This window comes from Eucalyptus grandis, chromosome 9 (genome assembly GCF_016545825.1).
Source record: "Eucalyptus grandis isolate ANBG69807.140 chromosome 9, ASM1654582v1, whole genome shotgun sequence".
NCBI lineage: Eukaryota > Viridiplantae > Streptophyta > Magnoliopsida > Myrtales > Myrtaceae > Eucalyptus > Eucalyptus grandis.
This window is the reverse complement of record NC_052620.1, coordinates 24,438,989-24,452,439: the sequence shown is the minus strand read 5'-3', so window position 1 is coordinate 24,452,439 and position 13,451 is coordinate 24,438,989. Positions and strand designations below refer to the sequence as shown.

Genomic DNA, 13,451 nt, shown 5'->3' with positions numbered 1-13,451 from the left:
TTATTAAATTTCTATTTTCTTTTTTTTTTTGTTTCTAATTTTTATTTTTATCTTCTTCCTTCTTTGCCCCCAACAGCCAGCCACGCTAGCCTCACCATGGCCTCCCCAAGCAAATGTGACCTCACCCACAACTAGTGAGGCCATGGTCGCTTTCATTGGGGCTAGGGCAAGGGCTTCGTGGCCCTCGTCGGTTGTTGTGGGGCAACGAAGCAAAACAAGGAAGAATAGAAAAAGAAAAGGAAAAGTAAAATAAAAATAAAAAAAAATTAATAAAAATTTCTAAAAAATTAAATATTATTAAAAATTGTTTATGTCATTATGAGTCGAACGACCGGCAAAATTAGCTAAATAGACCGAATTGACATAATTACAAAAATTTTAAGACTAAATTGACCAAAAAAAGTTTATGATTGAATTTACACAATTACAATAAATTTAGGATCTTTTTGGTAATTTTTCTAAAATAATATCGTCTCCATTGGTAATCTATGGTGGGGTGGTGCAACCGCAATGACTTTTTCTCTCACAAGTAGTAACCTTGCATTATCCCTATACCCCAACTTTGCCAAAACGATCTCGTATCACTGTGCGATCTCTTCCATTAAAACCAAGTCGATGATATTCAGCATAGGTAAATCACAGATCAATATCAATAATCAATAATTTTCTAGAATTTTGGTGCCCCGTTACCCCTAAATCGGCTCTTACGTCAAGTAGCGCGAGAGTTTTATGTGCAGCCTGCGCCACACTTCACCTCGGCATTGTTCAATGTTCACCACTACCTCGTCTGCTGGATCGGTCGCCCTAGCACCTCCCCAGGTCGTCGCTCCGTGACCGTGACGGCCTCGACGACTTTGAGGCTTATATTTGCTGGCATCCGAATGGCCTTCGATGTAGTGAAGCTGAGTGAGGGGTACGGCCGAGCGGTGGATTTTGCGAGACTGGTGCCAAAACCAAAAGAGACAAATGAGAGGGAGCTGAAGTGGGTTTGACGAGCTGGTGAGGAAACTTGAGAGGCGAGATTTGTATATTGCCGGAGATTGTGCTAAGGCAAATAAGATTTTTGAACTTCTTTTAGTCCCATCATGGATTGCACTAAACATGTGATGGGATTTTTTTTAATAATCCGTAGGATTTCTAATCCTACCTTATATTATATTATCCCAATCCGAATCTGAACGACCAACCAAAAGTAGCCTTAAATCAAACCGAACGAGAGATGCTTTTATATATAAGGCTTTGATTATTTCATGGAAAATAAATGGTTTAAGAAATATTTTTCTAAAAATAATCGTTTCTATAGTTTGAAATAACTAGCCAACGAAAAATATTTTTATTATTGATAATAATTTATATCTAAATACTTTTGTGAATGATAAAAGTAATTCCGTTTTATTTTTTATAATTGATAGAAGTTATTATTTTTAAGAAAATATTTTCAAAACTATTCATTTTTTCATGAAATAGATGGAGCCTGATTTTCTCGACAAATTAATCATTTAATGGGAAGAGAAAGACACAAGATTAATCCAATTGCTTCATATAAAACGCCTCAATTTCAAACTAAATATATAGAATATAGCAAAAGAAAAATAATAGGATGAAAGGAGTTTTTGTTACGCAAAAGTCTTTAGGTGACAAATTCAACGTTATAAAAACTAAGGAGCCTCACGAGAATATGGTTAATCGATTTTACTTGCACGATGGCCCAAAAAAGACAAATTATTGTAGATTTGTAATAAGTATTTTTCCTTTTGAAAAGGAAAAAAATATGAAAAGGAAAACGAGAAACACCGCCAAAGGCTGGTCAACTAGGGTTTCTGACCTGTTGCCCCTATATATAAAGCCTCGCCTCGCCTCGCATCCTTCCCTCACTCCTCTGCGATCCCTGCTCAGCTTGCGCGCTCTTGCCGTCGGCCGTCGCTGAGTTCTCGAAGAAGAAGAAGAAGCCATGGGTCACTCTAACGTCTGGAACTCTCACCCCAAGAGCTACGGCCCTGGTTCTCGCGCATGGTAGGCCCCCATCTTCCTCTTCGTTGTCTAGATTTCGAAATCTTGATTTGGAAAACCCTTGCTTCATGCTCGTTCCTTCAACGACATGATTGTTTTGGCGTGATCGGTTCGATAATCGATTGGTTTTTTCTCGGATGGGTTGGTATGGGAGGGGTACGAGTATGGATTTGGATTGCTTTGCTGTTGGTAGATTCTTATGCGAATGTTTCGACGTTCTTGTTTTGGTGCTATGACCCTGTTAGATGCTGATATTCGGCGTTTTTGGATGATGGGTTTGCGGAGATTCTGTTGTTTTGTGAGCCTGTTGGAGGGTTAAGTTGATCTCTTGAATCAGAGGCTTTTTAAGTAATGTTCTGGAGACTCTGGAATGAAGGGTCTTCCTTCTTTTATGCCCTGGGCCCGTGTTTATGGCGGGGGAGGAGCTGACGGTGTTTGTTTGATTGAATAGAAATAATGCATCCACATTGAGTAGATTGGACATCGAAGTATTAGATTTCCTAATGATGGACTTTCATTTGGTAATGAAGTGCAACCATGTCTTGATAAGTTTCATGTGACACTTGCTTGGTGCTCTGTGATCATGGATATGCAGTGGCGAGCCCCCAGATGTCGAACGGATACTTGATGTCAAATGGATACTTATAGCGTCGACCAGTTGGCAGCGTGTTCTAGTTCCTCTAGATACTGATGCGATGTCGGTTGCTTGGAGTAATTGTGTGCATAGTAGCAATAATTTTTCTGCAGTCTGTTTCGACCTTTCGTGTACAGCTAATATGTTCACTATGAATTTATCTGCCAGAACTAGTGGCTGCCTAGCATCTGTAAATATTGCTAGGATTTATATACAGAAGTTGTCAGCTGACTCGACATGTGCATCCTTTATCTATAGAACTGCGTTTTCTTACAATTCTGTTGATTGAAGCATTGAAGAGTAATGGGTTGACTATCGGTAGTTGATTACTCGATAGACATTTATGCAGCTCACAGTAAAAGAACTCAAATCTGCTTTTTGTCGTGGTTTGCAGTCGCGTGTGTGGGAATCCTCATGGTTTGATTAGGAAGTATGGACTCATGTGCTGCAGACAGTGTTTCCGCAGCAATGCCAAGGAGATTGGCTTCATCAAGGTAAACTTCAACCTCATTAACAAGTGTACTTTAACTGCTGATTAACCAGGTACTCTTTTTATGTAAATACTTAGTTTTTGTTCCTGTTTTGTTTTGCAGTACCGCTAAAGAGCTGATACTCTCTGCCCCTGGCGATTTCCCGGTGCAAGCACTCTTTTAGAGATCTAGATTTGCCATAATTTTAAATATGATTTTGTTTTGATGTCATTGTCATTGGAGCCGACTTTGGACTTGAAATTTGTAAGGATTGCCTATTTGAGTTCGTAAGGATCGCGCCTAGATCGCCTATTTGAGTTCGTAAAACTCTAAATTTTCTTGTTCATTGCTTGCCTCCCCCAGTATTTGCACTTTGCCCTTTTTGATGATGATGTGCAGTGGAAGTTGAGCTCTCTCATGATAGTCACTTGTTTTAAACTTGTGGTTCCCCAATGTTAGTTCTTGTGGTGCTTCTAAGAATTGCCAAAGGAATCATTTTACATGTCGGGCGACATTCATATCGAGCAGGGATTATTGTATGATTTGTTATAACTCGCATCGCTGGAATTTCTACTTTGGTTTCGTGTTTGTATGAATGGGTCATCGCTGGAATTTCTACTTCAAAAATGGACGGCATTGTAGAGACTCTACTGTATGATTTGTTATAACTCGCATCGCTGGAATTTCTACTTTGGTTTCGTGTTTGTATGAATGGGTCATCGCAAAGAGTGTCGGCATGGTCACTGTCGGTTTCTTAAAACCCCTTGTTCTAAGGAAATAAAACTGTCTTGTACCATGGTTTTGTGGGGCTTAGAGACAAGCAAAAGCAGGGCGAAAGTCGTTTTCTTTCCCGTAAATTAATCACATGCCTGGTCAAGTAGAGTGTGTGGCTATATATATATTAAATAGATACCTATTGGACAGTGGGGGGTCGGTTTGTTGCTATTTTTAAAACCGACTAAAGGCACGACCTTTCACCTCATCGCACGCCGCTCGAAAATTCCGAATGTTGCTTTCACATGATGGTCACAGCTCAACAATCGCGGATACCTTTCTCTTTTTCTTTCTCAATCCCCGTAGAAGCTGTCACTGCGCGAGCTTTACGGCAGTAACAGCGCAGGCTAGAGTTTCTCAACTAGTTTTGATGTGATTAACTAGTTTTGATTAGATTGTATTAGCTAGCCACACTTCATTTCTAAGCAAACCATTTATGCGGAGTTAGCAGTGTGTGTATATGATTGGTGCGAAGATCATAAAGAAGCCTCTTATGAATTGCACCCTCGACGATCAAAGCAAGAAGTTGAATTAGTAAATAAGCAATGCTAAACACCGTGCACTAGTTCACAAATTGCAATTAGATGGTTAAACAAGTAAGGTTAAACAAGTGAGTCGTACTCGAGCACCAAAGTGGTGTCGCATCCTTTGAAAACCGCATGCCCGAACATCTCATGCAATTTTTGATTAGAACTGCTTTTCTTTTTATCTTATTGAGCCACTAACTTGTTTCGAGTGCCAAAGGAATAAAGAGGAAACTTGGGTAATCTTTTGCTCCTGGGGACCATCTTAGAAGTGGAAACCGTTTATTTTTAAAGTGTTACTGATTTGATCTATTAGGGGTATTTTCGAAGTGGAGGAATGGTGCCTACTCGCTATCAACCGTCAACTCTCCACTAAACATCCATTCATAATCTCATAAAATTTGTCAACCATGTTTGGCTTCGAAGTGATCTCTCCGACCTAGACTTTGTACTAAACTATAGAACGACGTTGCTCTCTCTCAAGTCTGAACTCAAAGAGAGTATTGCAAAGCATGAAATGTTCAAACCCAAGCCTTGAACTCCGCCATCTTTGGAGGTGCAGCACACCACCCGTCAAATCTTCTTCGTTCTACTTAGATTAAAAAAAGAGAGAGAATACAGAGCTGGAGAGAACCGAAAGGATGGGTTGTGGCTCCAAGACGTCCTTCTTTTGAGGGGAGATAATGAGCGAAAGTGTTGGGAACAAGCAACATGTGAGTTGACAAACGAGTGAAAGGGACATGAGATCTTAAATCAAGAGTGCATAGACAGACGGACCAGTTTGGGCAGGCAGTGTAAGACCAGTATGGCCAAGCATTTCTTTTGGGATTTTTCAGCTGAAGCCTCCTTTCGTGGCTTCGAATCTTAAAGTTTCATATTGTCCTAAATTAAGGGAAGATTAAGGTTTGTTGGAAGATAGGATTCATTAGACAGCCGACGTCTCAACTTTAAACCTCTTTCTTTTGGCTCGAGCAGTGTTTTTCTTTTGTAATTGACATTGACCTGTATTCATGTTTTGGCTCTACTATAAAGAACTTAGACCAACGAATTGCCTCAATCTTATCTCTAAAAGTCAAAACTAATCAACCCGACGAGGTTTCGTGCTTTTCTTTTTATTAGAGGAATTTGAAGATAATCGTGTAACCACCCGTCGACTTTTATGGGAGATATTATTAATGTTTTGTGATCAAGAAAAGGGTGATTGCATCCTTTGACGTCACCTTGTACCACCATCGGAAAGCTCACGGAGGACGTCTAATGAAAAACCGCAAAAAGCGACTATGAAATGATTGCGCAGCTTCTAAAAGTGCTAAGCCCATCACGCGTCCATTTTGTGTAAATTATGTTTAATTTGGTAATTGATAAGTATAGGCTAACCGGGGAGGCAGATGAAACACTCCAATCAAGCCACTAAACTAGGTTTAAAAAAAGAAGAAGAAGAAGAAGAAGAAGGAAAACCTCCAAAATGTCAAATAATCAAGGATGGCTTGATAAATCACAAATTAAACCAACACAAGCCTCCCCCCACTGCATCCCCCAAAAAGATTCACAAGAAAAACCCACCGTTTCCCCAAAGAAAACGTCTCTCTCTCTCTCTCTCTCTCTCTCTCACTCTTTGCTACGCACTTTCCTCTACTCTCTCCCAAATCTTCTCCTCTTCTTCACCTGCTCCTCTCTCCCCTCTCTCCCAGCGCCAAATCCACTGCAGACCCGCGCGCACCTCCTTATTCCTCGCAAGATTTCTTGACTCTCCGCGTTCCAAGTTTCTTGATTTTCTTGGAGTTTCTTGGAGTTTCTTGGTGGGTTCTTTTCTTCTCCTGTTTTCTTTCAAGATTCTGGGTGTGAAGTGTGCTGGGGTTTGTGGGGGGAAGATAAACCCCCTTTTTTCTCTTTCTGCAACGCCATGTGAGGGAAGATTTTCGAGGGTTCTTCATTCTCTAATGGTAACTTCCATCTCCGAGAGCATCCGCAAACCGCCCTCGACCCAGGCATCATCCGCAACGCCAGCAACGCCGACACCTCTGCGTTCCGCTCCCGAGAAGCACAATGCCAGACGACCCAGATCAAAGCACGTCCCTTCCAGATACCTCTCGCCCTCTCCTTCGACCTCGAGCTCCACGACGACCGCCACGACGACGACCGCCACCACCACCGCGACCACGGCGACTTCGTCCTCTTCCAGCTCCCGGCGATTCGGTTCTCCGCTCATCTCTCGCTCCACGAACACCGCCCCTTTGCCCTGTACGGCCCCGAAGAGGTCCCAGTCGGCGGACCGGCGGCGACCCAGTCCGGGCCGTCCCGTGACGCCCGGTCCGCAACACGGCGCGGGCGAGCTCTCGGCTGCCGCCAAGCTTCTGGTCACTTCGACGCGGAGTTCGACCAGGAGCTTGTCGGTTTCTTTTCAGGGTGAGGCCTTTTCCCTTCCGATAAGTAAAGAGAAAGCGAATGCGGGTTCTGCGCCCACTAGAAAGGCAACCCCAGAGAGAAAGAGGTCGACGCCAGTGAGGGATCGGGTCGAGAACTCGAAGCTCTCAGATCAACAACGGTGGCCGGGGCGGACCCGGCGAGCGAATCCGGATATGGAAGTCAATTTGTTGTCTAGGAGCATGGATTGGGGTAGTAATAGTATCGATGATGGGAAGAAGTTCGCTGAGTTCGGATCTGGCTTTGCAGGGAAGATGTTAAGGCAGTCGTCAGTTGATGAGTGTAGGAGGGTTTCTTTCGATGGGAGATTGAGCCTGGATTTGGGTCATGCTGAGCTGATGAGTGCGGTTTCTCAGAATGCTCACCCAGACACTAGTTTTGTGAACGAATCCTCTTTGCCCTCTGAATTCACTGCTTCTGATACAGATAGCGTGTCTTCTGGTAGTACTTCTGGTGTGCAAGAATGTGGGAAGCCGAAAAGTGGGCCCCGTGGAATTGCCGGGTCTGCGAAATTTTGGCAAGAGACGAATAGCCGGTTGAGGCGATTGCAAGATCCTGGGTCGCCCTTTTCACCGAGCTCAGGGTCAAGAATGTCTGCTCCAAGTAAATTAGTTCAGTCGAGGCGGTTTAGTAATGAGAATCCAATTGTGTCTCCTAGAACCTTGGCTTCTCCCACACGGGGGGTCGGACGTCCTGCTTCACCGAGTAAGCTTTGGGCTTCTTCAGTCTCCTCTCCATTGAGGGGGATGCAAAGTCCATCTCGGGCTAGACCGGGGTCTGGTGGCTTAAATAGTAACTCTAGCAGTAGTTGTGTGCCTTCGATTTTGAGTTTTTCTGTGGATATTCGAAGAGGGAAAATAGGGGAAGACCGGATTGGTGATGCACACAAGTTGAGGCTTCTCCACAACTGCTACCTACAATGGCGATTCGCAAATGCGAGGGCAGATGCTACATTTATTATTCAGAGGCAAAATGCAGAGGTACTTAACTGTTTCCCAATTTGTATTAAACATATGTACAAAGCATCGTTCCTCATCTTTAATGCGATTCCTTTTTTGGTTAAGATATGTTGTGCTTGAGGTATTCTTGGTACCTATTTGTTTGGATAATATTTTTTAGTCAGGCAAATATTGATGTGGCAGAATTACCTTATTCATGTCCATATTAATCATCTCTAGATGTGAATGCTTAAACTTCCTTTCACTTCCTATACGTTCATTGTAAGTTCTTCATCATGCCCTATTTTCATGTTTATTTCGTTGGTTTACGGTTTCCACAAAAATTTTCTTTACTGGTAGCTCTGGCTGAGTTTACTTGCAAGATTCTTCTGGATGCATGTAATATTACTGTGACAGAGTCTTATTTTATGTTTCTCTGTCTTACCAGAAAGACCTCTGGGGTGCATGGATAACAATATCAGAGCTACGTCACTCTGTCACTGTCAAAAGGATGAAGTTGCTTTTGCTAAAGCAAAGACTCAAGTTGACTTCCATATTGAAGGGACAGGTCAGTTTGATCTTTTGTTGGTTGCATTTGGCTCTCTTACATTTTCAGTCTGTCATTACTTTCAGTATTATGCCTACTTGTGACTGAGAAACTTACTGTTGCCTCGTTGATCAGTACAACATGGATGTTCTTGTTTGTTAAGACCAAACTAGAGGCTTCCACTGGTGTTTACATACCGGTCACATCATAATGAATGTATCTGAGTATAATTTGAATGAGGCTGATCATTTTGATCTCCATTCTAAATTCAATATAAACGAGGAGGTTAACACTTGAGAGTGATATTGTGGTGATTTAGTTTGCATGTGCCCATTGAAGTTGGGGCTTGGCTGTTTAATGTCTAAAATTTGTTAGCATTCTTGAAAAGCACCAGTAAACAATTGCATATCAGTTAGCTTTTTCACCGATATGTGGGCATTCTCTTCTTAAGGTTCTTTTGCCATTGTGCATAGTATTCTTTCAGAATTTTCTCTTTGCTCTCATTTGGATGAGAAAGATTGACGTTTATTATTTGCTTCCTGAGAACTGTTGCTTCTCATGGTCATCACGAAGATGGAGAGGGAAGAAATTTACCTAACTATAGAACATTGAAAGTTTTGAAGGGCCGCATTTTCGGTGAGGCCAAGCAAAATGCATTTAGTGTAGATGAACTCCAGCATCGTTTTTTGCCATTTTTTGTGGCATGTTTTATGTGATGATTATGCAAAGACACATCTTGAATAGTCCCACAGCTATTTTCTTTCATTAAACTGAGCTTCTGGGGGTTAATGTAGATGACCTGCTTGGAAGAATGGTCTATTCTAGAAAGAGATCACTCAAGCTCTTTGCTGGGGGCCACTGAAGCTTTGAGAGCAAGCACTCTTCGTCTTCCAATTGTCGGGAGTGCAACAGTATGCATTTTACTTTTCACATGTGGTATTATTTCAAAGTGTGCAGTTTGTTAAATGCACACTGCAAAGACTTCCCTACCCAACTCTGTATGTTTTTTTCCCATCAGTTTGATATGCAGAACCTGAAGGATGTCATTGGATCAGCTATATCTGTAATGCAGGGAATGGCATCCTCAATATATTCCCTCTCGTCAAAGGTAAGTTATCTCCACATTAGTTTCTTGCTCTATTGTTGCTTCTGTGATCTTGTCTTTTGGATAGTGCCTCCTACTCTTTAAAATATGAACTTGTTGCGGCTTCTCATTGAGGTTTATTGTCATTAATTTTCATATTCAGCACCACCTTTCTTCACGGGCTAGGTCATGCAACATCATCTTCGAATCAAAAAGCTTAAGCCTTGTCACCAAACATAGGAGCCTGCATACTATTCTGGCAATGAAATGAAGAATCTCTTGTCTTAGGATAATTGATTGATGAGTTCTCACCTCATGCCATTCTTGTGGCTAGTCTTGTATATAACAAGGGCACATCAGTGTCATTTCCCGCAGCATCATGCAGCCCAAAGTCTAAATAGGGCATTCCTGTTGCATATGGGGAACAGGGGTGTTCAATGACTCCTTAAGATGCTGTCTGGCAGACGAATTAAAGAACGCTTCCCAGGATTAAAGGATAGATATACTCAAAATGTCCAGTCGATTTCTGTTGCTAAACTTGTCAAGGAATCTAGCACGATAGAATTTTTATGATGAGGCTCTAGTATGCTAAGGAACGAGAGTGATTAGACTTCTTGCGGTTTGTTCAATTTCCTTTATTGGGCGAGTCTATGGCCTAAGGAGCAATGGAGCATGATGTTTTGACATGTGCTGCTTTTGGCATGGAGTGGGTTGTATTTCTGACTCAGGATTCTGGTTGGATTTGTTGAGGATGTGAAGCGGTTCCATTTCAGAATCAGTTTGAGAAGTCAATTATTGCAGGATATCTGAGATAAATTAGCACAGCATATCTGATTGTGGAGATCCATCTCGTTTAGTCTGTAAGATTGGGTTCACTAAAGTCAGCCCGGATAGCTTCCTAGCAACTGTACTATTTTGCTATATGTTCGGTAGCTTGAGGATCCCATTTTCTCCCCTCTTTTATCACTATCCTGTTTGTGGTCTGAGAAGGTAATCAACCTCCACTTTTGGGTCTTTGAGGTTTTTGTAGATATGACTCTAACCTTCGAGGACATGCTCCTCCATACAAATATCGTTTTGGGAGAGTAATTATGGTAGGAAATTTATAGCTCCTCAAATTAATACTTGAGGCTTTTAGTTTGCCGGTGTAGATTTTTGCAAATGGAGGGGTTTAATTTCATCATAATGTAAGGCGGTTGCCTCAATATTCTCTATAACCGTTTGCTATTGTTTTTACTTCCATAGATCAAATAAAATCTCAGCAGCATGCTTAATGCCCTGCAGATTTGCTTGTGACATTGTCCAGCATTCGATAGTCGGATCCTTGTTATTAAAAATTCATTTTTTCATTTTTATATGTTGCTCTCGTCGATGTTTAAATGTAATCTTATCAAAATGTAATGTTACCTTTCTTGACCATTTATTTCCACTAAAAAGGTCTGTGAGTTAAACTTAGTTGTGTTTTCGCGTGCTCATGTCATGATCTTTTACTATTTATTTGATTGACCATGTTTGTTGCAGCAAGACAACTAAAAACTATCTTATCTGACAGGTTGAGGAAATGAACTCCTTGGTAGCTGAACTGGTAGACGCCGCAGCAAAGGAACGGTTTTCCCTTGAAAAGTGTCGAGATTTATTATCCAGCTTAGCAGCCCTGCAGGTAACATTGGTTCTCTCTATTTCTCCTCTCTTCTATCTGCTGCTGGTAAATGATTCTACCCCAAAATCAATATGACCAGTTTGTAACTTGATATTTTCTTTTAACAGGTAAAGGACTGTAGCTTGAGAACACATATACTACAATCTAATCGTGTACCAATTTCCAGTAGCCTGACGACACGTGTGTAGAACTGACTCTTTTTGACTGCTCACCAATCTAACAATTACATCCTACCAATTCTTTTACTACTGGTGGAGGCAGTTCGGCTTCTCATTTGACGCTCCTTGGAATCTATGTTAGTATTTTAGTGTCGATATGTTGTACTCAGTCTATTTTTGTTTAAGGAGGTAACTGATGACGGCATTCGTCTTTACTAATTAGCTGTGTATACCGGATGCTCCTTCATGTTGAAGGGAAAAAAAAACATTGTATATAAGGATCATTTAATGGGCATTTGGTCGTGGAGATTCTGGTCTCATCCCATATTTTTACTCGCAAATGTTTCGTGTAATTACCATTTTTGTCCTCGCTGATATGTTGTGAATTCGTAGATTCTAATTGCTCTGGATGGGATTCGCCTATGCTGATGCAATAGGCTAGAAATTTTTCATTGGTGTGCTTGGTGGCTCTCGCGAAGTTTCTAATTTTTTTTTTTGCTCTTTTTTGTGCCCTTTGTTTCTTTATTTTCCTGATTTCCTGTAATCAATCACCTGGTGTATTGGCACAGTAGAAGCAGCATTTATTTTATCTGTTGCATATGCAGGAATAGTCCATTGTTAATTTTCCCGAAAGGTTATGCTGGACAAGGAAATGTTTTTCCTTAGTGAAATATTGTATTTCCGTCATTTAAAATAAGGGCAGTGAAGTTTGAAGCTTATTCAATACAATGCCGGTCCATGGTATTTCGAGTGTATACAAGCGATCTTATGTGAAAGTGTGCTTTAAGCATGTGTATATGTGTATATAGGAATACCTCAGAGAGATTCTAGTGGATCGGTCTGTTGCTGAAAGTGGCAAGAACTTCTGCACTTGAACTGGAACGACTGCTAGCCACAATCTCTGGCAGAACTGACTTTAATCAGAGATCCAGATCACAATCTCCTGATTTTGCCTCTTCTCCGTACACCATTCCCTTATAAACAAAACTGACCTTAGGCATATGATATTCTGTACTCTGTTGCTCTTAAGTGGTAGTTCCACGAGAGATTCCGATGTCTCTCTTCATCGGGACATAGAAACTCCGCTCGATGGGTCTAGCTCCGGGCATAATGCGTTGCTGGGAAGCACCATCTCCACCACCTTTTGGCGCACGTGCCAGTTCCCCGTGAACAAAAAAGCTCCACCGCTCCTCCGGCCGGATTCATGGTCCTCTCTGCTGCTCCAAATAGTAGAGATTGAAAGAAGACAGCAGGACACAACGGCGCGCAACGGAATTTTGCATTCAGTTACTGACTTTGTCATGTCAGCTATAAGGAAAAAAACTTCCCTATGAAGTTTTTCTCAACTCGTATAGACATTCGTTTTTGTATGCTGTGAAATCCAGTTAAAGAATGAAGACGCAGCATCTAGTCGCTGTTCGGTTCTCGGGCAGGTTTCTGGTAGAGGGCAGGATACGCAGACGGCCAAAGAACATGGCCTTGAAGAGGGTGGCACGAGCTTGAGTGACAGCCAACTCTATCCATTTCGAGCACTTATCAAGCATGCAATTCTCACTGTAAACCTTTTCATAGCTCGGCATCCGCTGCGACTCACGATTTCTTCTTTCAACGATCCTCGAGATCTTCTAGTTTGATGCATGACGAAAGGATTAATTCTCTAGCATCCACAAATCATGTCTACATTCTAAACTATCTAAGAGAAGGTTTTGCACTGAGTGTGCATAAAGAGATTTACATAGTATCACATGAGATGGTATTAGTTAGGCTGAAGTTGATGTGGGCAATTTTAAATAATATTTTATTTTTTTCCCATTTTTTGATTTATTTTTTAAATTTTTTTCTACCGCCAGCGAGGGTCGCCGGAGCTAGCCGGCCACTGGGCAAACCTAAGAAACTGGTGGAAGAGGGGAAAATATTGGTTTATTTGAGAAGAACGCAAACCCAATTAGGCGAGCTCACCCAGTTTATCCCATAACAGCAGTACAAATGGAGGGGTCTTTCTGGACTCGTGACATTGAGGAGGAGATGGTTCCATTTGTGCAGGCTAGTCAGTCCACAGTAGCATCTTTTCCTTCATCGATTCATTTCATACGTCTCCCTTTAGCCCGCGATATTCGTGTAGCATTGGTCTGCTGCCATATGACCTCTCAAACAACTTCACGTCGCAGCTACACGCTCGGTGTCGACATTCTTCATAACGTATCCTGACCAAAAGATGCTGTCTTGAT

General features: G+C 41.8%; 2 protein-coding genes across 2 annotated transcripts; both read left to right on the top strand.

The window, feature by feature from the left end:
- The first annotated feature begins 1,848 nt into the window (after nt 1–1,848).
- LOC120288107 (40S ribosomal protein S29) lies at nt 1,849–3,537 on the top strand. Its single transcript, XM_039301469.1, has 3 exons — nt 1,849–2,013; nt 3,039–3,138; nt 3,238–3,537. The coding sequence occupies exons 1-3, from the start codon at nt 1,952–1,954 to the stop codon at nt 3,244–3,246; spliced, it is 171 nt and encodes a 56-aa protein (XP_039157403.1). The 5' UTR covers nt 1,849–1,951; the 3' UTR covers nt 3,247–3,537.
- A 2,342-nt stretch (nt 3,538–5,879) lies between these two features.
- On the top strand, nt 5,880–11,548 carry LOC104418667 (QWRF motif-containing protein 2). The gene is made up of 6 exons (XM_010030069.3): nt 5,880–7,816; nt 8,223–8,342; nt 9,116–9,232; nt 9,340–9,429; nt 10,958–11,065; nt 11,173–11,548. The coding sequence occupies exons 1-6, from the start codon at nt 6,353–6,355 to the stop codon at nt 11,251–11,253; spliced, it is 1,980 nt and encodes a 659-aa protein (XP_010028371.2). The 5' UTR covers nt 5,880–6,352; the 3' UTR covers nt 11,254–11,548.
- The last annotated feature ends 1,903 nt before the right edge of the window (nt 11,549–13,451 follow it).

What these genes read in the sequence shown, in the direction of transcription:
- LOC120288107 (XM_039301469.1), top strand. Translation starts at nt 1,952, where the DNA reads ATGGGTCACTCTAACGTCTGGAACTCTCACCCCAAGAGCTACGGCCCT. An exon ending in GGCCCTGGTTCTCGCGCATG is followed by an intron (nt 2,014 to 3,038) that starts GTAGGCCCCCAT and finishes CGTGGTTTGCAG; the next exon opens with TCGCGTGTGTGGGAATCCTC.
- LOC104418667 (XM_010030069.3), top strand. Translation starts at nt 6,353, where the DNA reads ATGGTAACTTCCATCTCCGAGAGCATCCGCAAACCGCCCTCGACCCAG. An exon ending in CTTCCATATTGAAGGGACAG is followed by an intron (nt 8,343 to 9,115) that starts GTCAGTTTGATC and finishes GGGTTAATGTAG; the next exon opens with ATGACCTGCTTGGAAGAATG. An exon ending in TATATTCCCTCTCGTCAAAG is followed by an intron (nt 9,430 to 10,957) that starts GTAAGTTATCTC and finishes CTTATCTGACAG; the next exon opens with GTTGAGGAAATGAACTCCTT.